Genomic DNA, 10,813 nt, shown 5'->3' on the forward strand with positions numbered 1-10,813 from the left:
TAGGACGACAATGGAAGGGGTGACTGGAGGGTTCGCACTCTAAATACCATACGGTTTCAATTTTAATTTTCATACCATGTAAAAGATGACTAAGGCCTCCTTTGGGTAGGAATTTCATAGGATAGGATTTCTATAGGAAAAATTCCTTTAGAGCCCTTTGGTTTGTAGGAATGGAATCCTATTCCTGTGAAGGAATTCTTCCTATCCTCCACATTTCATAGGAAAAATAAACATTAGCCTAGACTCAATGGAAAAAATCCTATAATGTGAATCAAAGAGCATCTCCTTTCCTATTCCTACTCATAGGATTTGAGATACATGTCAACTCATTTCCTATGACTTTCATATTCCTATAATTTTTCTATCCTATGAACCAAAAGAGGCCTAACATTTGAACATGAGCTTGTTTTTTGACACTAGCATTTGAACATGAGGTAAATAAACAACATGTTTGCCCTTGATTGAAGGACCATATCTGAAACATTTTTTCGTACCACCTGAGCCGGACAGCAATGGGCAGCAAGCGTGGAGGACCGACCCCAAACCCCAGCCCCCGGGGCGAGTGAGGGCTTTTTGGTCACGGGCCAAAACCCAAGAAAAATCATTGTCGCACTCCTCGCCTCAGCCCCGCCGCCCCCAGCCAAAATCCCAAGTCTTCCTCCGCACTCCACTCCCCCACTCACTCCCCACTCCACTCCCGCAAAATGCGCCGCCGCCCCGCCGCCGCCGCCGCCTTCGCCCCGCCGGCACTCCTGCTGCTGGCGTTCTCCGCCCCGTGCTGGTTCTCCCCCAGCCCCGCCGCAGATGCCGTCGGAGGTCAGTCCGCTCATTCGCCCACTTCCTTCCCCTCCCCCCAGCTGGTCCTAGCTCGTCCGCGGCCGCTGCTCCTGGGGTGATCCCTCCACGGCGGTGCCGGTTTCCTGGTGCCCGAGGGTTCAGAACGCGGCGTTTATTCTAGCTACTAGGAGCTCGAATGTGATCCGCCGCGCTTCGCCGTGGCCTGTGATTCGGTTAGCTAGCGCCGCCGCCCGATTCGATCCCCCCCAAACCACTTCTTGCCAAGCTCCGGCCTCCGCCGTACGCGCCGTGCACGGATGAATCCACCACCTATGCATTTCCATTGTACCAGAGAACCGCACATTCCACCTCGTATGGCCGGCTCAACGCGACCAATGATTTGGGGGCATTCGTCCAGTACCGTTCGCCAGTACATTTTCCGTAGCTCGTCGCATGGCCGATTCAGTTCAGTACGAGCAGTAATCTGGGGGCATTTTATCAGTACATTTGTTACTAACGAGGATCTTCACTGTCCCCAGGATGCCCGCTGGATTTCAGCTGGGCCAACTTCACCACGGCGGCGGCGGCGTGCTCCGACGGGTCGCAGCGGGCGGCGTGCTGCCGCTACATCAACGCCTTCGTGGCCACCTCCATCGCGCGCTACGCCAACGCCACGGGCCGCCTGGGGGTGCCGCCGGCCTTCTCCGAGATGTGCCTCAGCGCCGTGTCCGACACCTTCAGGCTGCGGGGCATCGCCACCGACGCCGCCGTCTTCTGCGGCCTCGGCCCCAAGATCAGGGTCGACTACCAGTGCGCCGGCCGCAACACCGTGCTGGAGATGATGCAGTCCCCCAGCTTCAACGACGTCATCGGCAGCTGCAGGGGGCCCCTCTCCCTCGACATCACCTGCAAGACATGCCTCAACTACGGCATCGTGTACCTCCGCCGGCTCATCGGGTCCGACGACAACGTCGCGCTCAGCGTGTGCCGCAGCGCGGTGTTCGTCACGCTCGCGACGCAGCACGGCGTGCTCTCCTACGACGATATCCTCACCTGCTTCTTCGGTGTTCAGGGGATCACCACCTTCCCAGGTATTTCAGCAGTTGCTGCACCAAGTTACTCCTGTTTGTTAACATTTTGACATTTTGAGTGGTGACCGGTCGGTTCTGAAACTCTGTATCTAACGTTGGGAGTGTACCAGGAACGGTGTCTGTCACGTCGACTCCGGCTTCTACTCCGAATGTCACCGTACCCAGTGATTCTTTAGCTCCAAAGACCAAAAGTGTTCCACTGCCACAGAAGCATCAGAAGCCGTACCACATTTCGGTGGTTCCGGGGATAGGGATAGGGGTCATATTGCTTGCCATTCTTCTTCAGATCGTCTTGGTGGTGCTCATTCGTCGAAAGAACAAGGAGCTGAGGGATGCTGAGCTGTCTGCTCAGAGTCCAGACAATGCATTTCACCAGGGTCAGTCCTGGAGATGCGCAGAAGGTCAGTGCATATGCTTCAGTTATAGATATATAACACTGTAGTTCAGATGAACGTAGATTCTTTAAACTAGTAATGATAAACTCTGTGTTCACTTGTTCATTGTATGGCCCATCATGTATGGTGTCTGCCTGAAAACTACTATCTAGGTTCTTATTTTCTGTTGTACTATTGATCTTGCCATAGGACTCGGAAGTTCTGCATAAAACAACCAACTCATTCATGTATACTTGCCACAAGCTTGTTGTGAAAAAAATGACAAATGCTAAAATGAGAAGCCTCTTAATTTTTACTTTAGTGGATTGCCATTGGTGGCTTTGCATGGGCATGAATATGATAGGAAAAATGGACTGTCCTTCTATGGTTTGATCGAAAGCACTCTGTTTACCCTGTTCTTCAGGTCAGTCGCCAATGTTTCAGAGGTATAGCTACAAAGAGACAACGAAAGCGACAAACAATTTCAGCACGGTTATTGGAAAGGGGGGCTTTGGAACAGTCTACAAGGCTCAGTTTAGTGATGGCTCTATAGCTGCCGTCAAAAGGATGGACAAGGTTTCAAGACAAGCTGAAGAAGAGTTCTGCCGGGAAATGGAGCTCCTGGCTAGGTTGCATCATCGTCATCTTGTGAACCTAAAGGGCTTCTGTGTCGAAAGGAAAGAAAGGTACTGGTGTTTTATTTGCATCTTAATTTGCTATATCCATACATAGTCAACTTTTCATCTTATGTTTCTGTGTTTCAGGTTTCTCGTCTACGAGTACATGGAAAATGGAAGCCTAAAGGATCACCTGCACTGTAGGATTCTGTCAATTTCAGATATTCTGTACATATGATATTTCTCCTTCAAAATATATCTTGACTTGCTGTTAAGTGCTCTCATTTGCATTCCTTCAGCATCTGGAACAAAGGCATTAAGCTGGCAGACAAGGCTACAGATCGCAATGGACGTAGCCAATGCTCTGGTAGGTTCACCGTAGTAAATAACTATGTTTCCGTTACCTTATGAAGTTCTTATTCTTTTTTATGCTAAGCCAAAATATGGAAAATCATCATCAACATGCATGCATCAAGTTGAATTACAAATACTGCAGGTTCCATTCCCATAGCAGCCATATTATGTGATATTTAAGCTTGGAACACCATTCCTCAGCTTTCTCAGTGTAGGTTCCTTGCATCTGTTAATTCCTATAAATGCACCTATTAAAATCTGTATTATATATGGATGAAAAGTATCAAGCTGGAATGCTAGGAATTAGGGTACAGATAGGGGAGTTTCTCATTATAACAAAACAATTAATTACTCCAACACGCCCGAGTGCAGCAACTGTAGCTGACACCCTTCTTCCACCTTGTCTCCTCAGAGCAACCACCCTCAGATCTAGGCCAGCCTTTACAAATGCCTTTTATTTACTCAGACACACCTATCAATTTGCATGTATACATGGCCTGATAGCATGCAGTATCTTATTTACAACATGATAGCGTTTTGCCCCCTCCAAGAGAGATAGATGGTCCCTGTCTGTATCGCTCGAACTATTATTGCGTACAACAGCACAGTATTTTGGCCCCCGGTTTATTTTCAAGGGGTGCCATTGAACAGTAGCATTCAAGAATCAGGATCAACCAACGGTTGTTGGCATGTGGAAATTATTGGTTCATCGATAGGGGATAGGCATTTGTACAGGTATGAGAATGCCCATGCCTGTGGTCCAGCTATGTATTGGAGTATTTGACACTGTTGACCTGATTTTGGCCCATTTGGCCTAACATTTCCATAAATATCCTTTTGCACTTTCTGTCTTTGAGTCATTGAGATGGCAAGTTGACTAGTGATTACATGTTCAAATGTATTTAGCCCAGCAAACAAAAAAATTCTGGGGCTTTGGTTTGGTACCACTAGCCACCAGGACCCACCATGTTACCATGGGGCTTTGGCAGTGCTTGCCTACTGTTTTCTCACTTTCTGGGTGGGGTTGGAAGACAGACACTGTTGATAAGCTTGTTTGCTAGCCAGTAATATTGTGTTGTGCTGTTTGTATCCTGGATTTGAATTCAGGATTAAACATTTTTTCAGTCAGTTAAGTTGACATTTCACAACTTCTGTAGATAACTTCCTTTGATGTTTTACATTTTTCTGCATGATGGTGAATGCTGACCTGTGCTTGTTCTTTTATTTTGAGATTAAGACGTGTCCTTGTTCTTGCAGGAGTACCTCCATTTCTTCTGTAACCCTCCACTCTGCCACAGAGACATCAAGTCGAGCAACATTCTCTTAGACGAAAACTTTGTTGCCAAGGTTCGCTCGTGTGACATGCTGACAACCTCTAGCTCTATGGCATTTAGGTTGTGATTCGTGCTGAAAATTTTCTCCTCGATCTTGTATATTTAGGTTGCTGATTTCGGCCTTGCGCACGCATCGAGAACCGGTGCTATCAGCTTTGAAGCTGTCAACACAGATATACGCGGAACTCCAGGTGTGAATTTTGCAGTAGCAACCAGCTAACGAAACTATTTCTAGCAGGTTACCTTAATATTCAGTAAATCATACACCATTGTTGTTCAATGAATGAACTGCAGGGTACATGGATCCTGAGTACGTGGTGACTCAGGAGCTGACGGAGAAGAGCGACATCTACAGCTACGGCGTGGTGCTGCTGGAGCTGGTCACTGGGCGGCGGGCGATCCAGGACAAGAAGAACCTGGTGGAGTGGGCGCAGGAGTACATGTCGCCGTCCGGGGAGATCCCGCCGGAGCTGGTGGACCCGACGATCCGCGACACGGTGGACATGGACCAGCTGCACCTGGCGGTCGGCATCGTCCAGTGGTGCACGCAGCGGGAGGGGCGCCAGCGGCCGTCCATCAGGCAGGTGCTGCGCATGTTCTCCGAGCGGCTGGACCCCGGCAACGGCAGCTTCGGCGAGGGCATGGACGACGCCGACGGCGGCTTCTACCCGGGCCGGAGCAGCAGGGGCGGCGGCGCCGGCGTCCACCGCAACGAGCTTGTCCCCTGCGGCGGGGACATGCGATCCCTGCATTCATCGTCGAGCACGACGAGGTCCTACTGCAGCCGCAGCATGCTGCTCGAGGGCGGCCAGGCTCACTCCCCACCTGAAACCTTCTGAACGACCAGTCTCTGTTTCTGAAGAGGAAATTTTTGCTCCTCCGCACGATAAAACTTTGATTTGCGTGGTCGATTGGCTGAGGTGTTATCGGTTAGATGATCTGGTGCTGCAGATCGGTGTCCTGGACGCATGGTGGTTCATACAAAGAAGGATACATTCTTTAATTATTATGGAAGTGCTGTGTTGTGCATGCATGATGCAGTTTTGTTTTCCTGTTAGTGTGTTGGCATACAACATAGCCTGAAAATTCAGATATAAATACTCCACACAACATACTCTCTTTTTGCAATATGGCACACAACGTAACTTGAAAATTTGTAGCCGACCCACAAATAGTTGAAATGGGATACACGAATGCCTACTTGAACAAAAACAGAAATAGATAGAGGTAACAGGGCAAAGAGTATCCTACTCCATAACATTCAAACATATACTTGTACTAACATAAATCGGTCCTAACAATGGCTGACCAAGCAAGGGTAATCTCCACCTGAGAGCCACCGAGGTCGCAAGTGTGTCGACTTATGTTGCAAAGCCTGGGCCTGATCTTGACATGAGCTTGCGCCGCAATGCCACCCGACTCCGAGTAGGCTTCTTTGTATTGTTGGGAGTTCTCCTTCCGCACTTGAACAGAAACAAAGCGCCTTGACAGATGGAGGAAACCATATTTGCCCATTGGCATTTCCCCGCAATCGCAATGCCGAGAATCGAGCAGCACGATGTCAGGGGGGTCGATAACCTCCTCGACGGTGCCTTGAGGATCCATGACCACAACTTCGTGAATTGGCGAGGAGCAGACAACCCGGCCTCCGTGTTCGAAAGGGCATGGGCCGGCTCCGACGACGCGGACGCTCACCAAGGTGGCCTGGACTGAACCGGAAAGTTCCTCCTCGTACCACTCCTTGAAAGGGAAAAGCGGCGGCGCAGATCCTTGAACTGCTCTAACAGGGAGGGGATTATCGGTGCCGCCGCCGACTTCTCATCGTGGTCGTCTTCTCCCACCATCGTCCCCCGGAGCGGGGCGGCCGGCTCGATGTCCAGCCTCAGGTAATCCAGCATCGACGACAAATCCTTGCAGAGCCTCCTGATCTGCCGCTTGGAGATGGATTCGCCCGTCCCGTCCTCCTCCTCTTCCCCCGGGCCGCCGAAAATATCGTCGGCGTCCCAGTCATCAAAACTATCGGCGTCGTCCTCCTCCGTAGCCGGAGCCGGAGTCGTCCTGTCCACGATCTGCTGCTCGGAGGTCGTGGGGTGCGGTTTGCCTCCGTCCATCTCGTGCTCTTGCTGCTCGGAGATGGAGCTCGATTTGGTGGCCCCGTCCATGTCTTGTCTCGCCCCTCCTCCTGACCGAGTCTTGTTGCTCCGGCGACTTGAACTTGCCCTTGAACGCCCGGGCTAGCGATTGGCTTATATAGGTTTTAGTAGTGCAACAAGAGCACGTATGTGTTGGACTTAAACACGTACTCCCTCTGTAAACTAATATAAGAGCGTTTAGATCACTAAATTAGTGATCTAAACGCTCTTATATTAGTTTACAGAGGAAGTACTACTGGCAGCTTGTGTCCCTCTTAGTCTCAGCACGTGGACGAGTTGGTGTAGGATTCAAGATGGTAAATCCACGAAGCACAGCTCTCCCGTGCCCATACCGGCACACCATGTTAGAATAATCTTGATGCTTAGGTTTAAAAAAAGCATAGTTAGCCAGGAGTCTACGTAGTGTGTCCTAGTAAGTTTAGCTAATCGTGTTCAATCTAGCCGGTGATTGATTAATTAGGAGTAGATTATAGGCAAGAGTACTAGTCCGTGTCCTGGTAGGTTTTTAGGTGTGCGTCCGTGTTGTATTTGGAAGTCCAGGTTGAGTCGGCTTGCTAGCCGTAGGTCTAGGTCCAATATATATGAAGGTATATACGGGCATGAGATTTGTAACACCGTGTGGAAAAAAACCAGAAAAGCGATAAAGAAAAGAGGCACGACACGTGCCTTTGGCAAAAGTTATCGCGTGCGTGTGTTCATCGTGTTTTGATGTAATCGATCCTGTGGGCGATTTCCAACACACCAAACGACGACGCGGGGCCACTCGGATGACGGCACAGTGCCAGCGTTGGCTAGAGGTGGCGCACGACCGCCAGGGCCGAGGCTGCCCAGAATGTCGAATCGGGGGGGGGGGGGGGGGGGGGGGGACGGGGACGGAGGAGGCGCCGACGGTTTCTTCTCACTCCCACTTAAAAGAGATGCACATATCGTGTTTGATGAAATGATTAAGAACACAGAAAAGGAGAAAGAAGAAGACCAAGTCCAAATGTCTACATAGCACTTCTCTTTTGCCAACTTAGCCCAACGGGCGGGTCTGACCTATTAGTGATGTCAAAAAAGTACTTACTTAGAAGTTATTGTTTTTGGGTTTTATCATTTATGCCACCAGTTGTGTCACATTACTCAGCTTTGCCATTAGGATTTTCAACTGCTCAAAAGTGACATTGCTTTATTAGACACATGCTCAAAATGCCACTGGACACCATTATTGTGATCTCAAATCTCTTTTGTCATGTTATAATGACATAAATACCTATGGACCAACATGCCAACTCTCCCTCTATCTCACTACAACCAGTGTGGGGCCCACTTGATCCCAACAACGTCCTTATTTTTCTATAAAATTATTCGCTTGCTTACTCCTGGCAAGTGGGACCACACTTATCATTGTGAGATAAAAAGAACTGACATGTGTGCTATGCTTATTTTTGTCATATAACATGGTCAATGGGTTTGACGTGAAAATAACAATGTCTAATGTCATTTTTGAGCAAACATCTAACGGAATGATAGCATTTTTGAGCAAGCATCTCACGTATCGATGCCATTTTTGAGCAGTTGAAAATCCTAGTGACTGATTCATGGATGTTGATCCCCTGTTCCTTGCTTCCACGGCACCACTGTCGCAGCCTCTGCTTCCTCGGCATAGCAACATGCATAATTTGATGGTTGATGGAGACAAATGATGTGTTTGGTTGCTCGCATTAGGCTCAGCCAAGCCTGCCCGGGAAGAAAACTGTCTGTTTGGTTGCCTGGCCCGCATCAAATCTTGGCCCGCACGAACCTTAAAGTAGTGCTCGACCAATCCTGCCAGGAACGGCCGAATCGACAGTTTTCAGCGAGCCAGGCTCGAGCGATGCATGGGAGGGGAACGCGGCGCTGAGCAGCTGCGAGCAGGGAGATGGCAGGAGCTCGCACGCGTCTCCGAAAAAGTGGCGGGACGATTTCGTGTCACCGCCTACCAATTTAGTCGCCCTATATAGCCAGGGTGACCGCGGCGGCTGCCACCATTCCCCCCCTCTCGAGCTTTCACTCTGGCGCTGTTCCACATCGACAACGAGGTAAGCGGCTCAATTGCTCCGGCGACCAGTTGACGGTGGCGGCAAATTGACTGCTCCTCTTCTCCGACGTGTCCAACGCCTCCTCCGTGGCTCCTCCGATGGAGTCTGTGAGTTCAATCACCCCCTCGTCTCTACTAGTTCTAACTAGATCTGTCCATGTGGTAGGGATAGATCTTCCGATCTGTGTGACTGTGATATTTTAGTAGCTAGTTGTGATGAATTTGAAGCATGCTAGGGGTTGTTTCCATGCCGGCACGGATTGATATCTAGTGGTCATGGATGGATTTATAGTATGCTTAGATGTGTGGTATGTGCTACCTCTTGAGCACTGCGTTGAATTTTCCCGAAGAGAAAGGGATGATGCAGCAAAGTAGCATAAGTATTTCCCTCAGTTTTTGAGAACCAAGGTATCAATCCAGTAGGAGGCTACGCTCGAGTCCCTCGTACCCACACAAAAACAATAGCTCAATGCAACTAACACGCTTAGGGGTTGTCAATCCCTTCACGGTCATTTACGAAAGTGAGATCTGATAGAGATGATAAATAATATTTTTGGTATTTTTGGTATAGAGATGCAAAGTAAAAAGTAAAAGCAAAGCAATAATAAAGTGATGGAGATTGATATGATGAGAAAGAGACCCGGGGGCCATAGGTCTCACTAGTGGCTTCTCTCAAGAGCATAAGTATTCTACGGTGGGTGAACAAATTACTCTTGAGCAATTGACAGAATTGAGCATAGTTATGAGAATATCTAGGTATGATCATGTATATAGGCATCACATCTGAGACAAGTAGACCGAAACGATTCTGCATCTACTACTATTACTCCACTCATCGACCGCTATCAAGCATGCATCTAGAGTATTAAGTTAAAAACAGAGTAACACCTTAAGCAAGATGACATGATGTAGAGGGATAGTTTCATGCAATATGATAAAACCCCCATCTTGTTATCCTCGATGGCAACAATACAATACGTGCCTTGCTGCCCCTTCTGTCACTGGGAAAGGACACCGCAAGATTGAACCCAAAGCTAAGCACTTCTCCCATGGCAAGAAAAACCAATCTAGTAGGCCAAACCAAACTGATAATTCAAAGAGACTTGCAAAGATAACCAATCATACATAAAAGAATTCAGAGAAGATTCAAATATTATTCATAGATAGACTTGATCATAAACCCACAATTCATCGGTCTCAACAAACACACCGCAAAAAGAATATTACATCGAATAGATCTCCACGAGAGAGGGGGAGAACATTGTATTGAGATCCAAAAAGAGAGAAGAAGCCATCTAGCTACTAGCTATGGACCTGTAGGTCTGAAGTAAACTACTCACACTTCATCGGAGGGGCTTGGATGATGATGTAGAAGCCCTCCGTGATCGATGCCCCCTCCGGCGGAGCTCCGGAACAGGCCCCAAGATGGGATCTCGTGGATACAGAAAGTTGCGGCGGTGGAATTAGGTTTTTGGCTCCGTCCCCGATCGTTTGGGGGTATGTGGATAGATATAGGAGGAAGAAGTACGTCGGTGGAGCTTCGAGGGGCCCACGAGGCAGGGGGGCGCGCCCTGGGGGGGGCCTCCACCCTCGTGACCACCTCGTGGCTTTCTTGAGGGAGGGTCCAAGTCTCCTGGATCTTATCTGATGAGAAAATCACGTTTCCGAAGGTTTCATTCCGTTTGGACTCCGTTTGATATTCCTTTTCTTCGAAACCCTAAAACAGGCAAAAAACAGCAATTCTGGGCTGGGCCTCCGGTTAATAGGTTAGTCCCAAAAATAATATAAAAGTGGATAATAAAGCCCAATAATGTTTACCGCTCCTATGATTGTTTCTTTACTTTATCCATGGATGCAATTATCCCTTAGGTATCATGATCTCCAGAACAACACAAGGATATTAATTCTCACTTCTTTTGTGCACACATCCAACAGAACCTGACGTCAGTTCTGCCCTGTTCTTTTGAAACTTTTCTCACTAGGCAAGGTCCAGCACTCTCTCAAAGCATGGTGTATAGCCGTACTCTTTGTACAGGTAAGTACAACATGGATCT

The 10,813-nt window shown here is 48.6% G+C and overlaps 1 protein-coding gene across 1 annotated transcript; it reads left to right on the top strand.

Moving 5' to 3' along the window:
- Positions 1-612: 612 nt before the first annotated feature.
- LOC123191177 (probable receptor-like protein kinase At1g49730) lies at positions 613-5,595 on the top strand. Its single transcript, XM_044603962.1, has 9 exons — positions 613-816; positions 1,317-1,868; positions 1,979-2,269; positions 2,667-2,928; positions 3,007-3,059; positions 3,159-3,226; positions 4,471-4,560; positions 4,654-4,738; positions 4,842-5,595. Exons 1-9 carry the CDS (start codon positions 705-707, stop codon positions 5,384-5,386), a joined length of 2,058 nt encoding a protein of 685 aa, XP_044459897.1. The 5' UTR covers positions 613-704; the 3' UTR covers positions 5,387-5,595.
- The last annotated feature ends 5,218 nt before the right edge of the window (positions 5,596-10,813 follow it).

The sequence above is a fragment of the Triticum aestivum genome, chromosome 2A, assembly GCF_018294505.1.
Source record: "Triticum aestivum cultivar Chinese Spring chromosome 2A, IWGSC CS RefSeq v2.1, whole genome shotgun sequence".
Lineage (NCBI taxonomy): Eukaryota > Viridiplantae > Streptophyta > Magnoliopsida > Poales > Poaceae > Triticum > Triticum aestivum.

Coding starts and splice junctions, on each gene's coding strand:
- LOC123191177 (XM_044603962.1), top strand. CDS start 705: ATGCGCCGCCGCCCCGCCGCCGCCGCCGCCTTCGCCCCGCCGGCACTC. Junction 3,227..4,470: donor TGGACGTAGCCAATGCTCTG/GTAGGTTCACCG, acceptor TTGTTCTTGCAG/GAGTACCTCCATTTCTTCTG. Junction 4,739..4,841: donor AGATATACGCGGAACTCCAG/GTGTGAATTTTG, acceptor AATGAACTGCAG/GGTACATGGATCCTGAGTAC.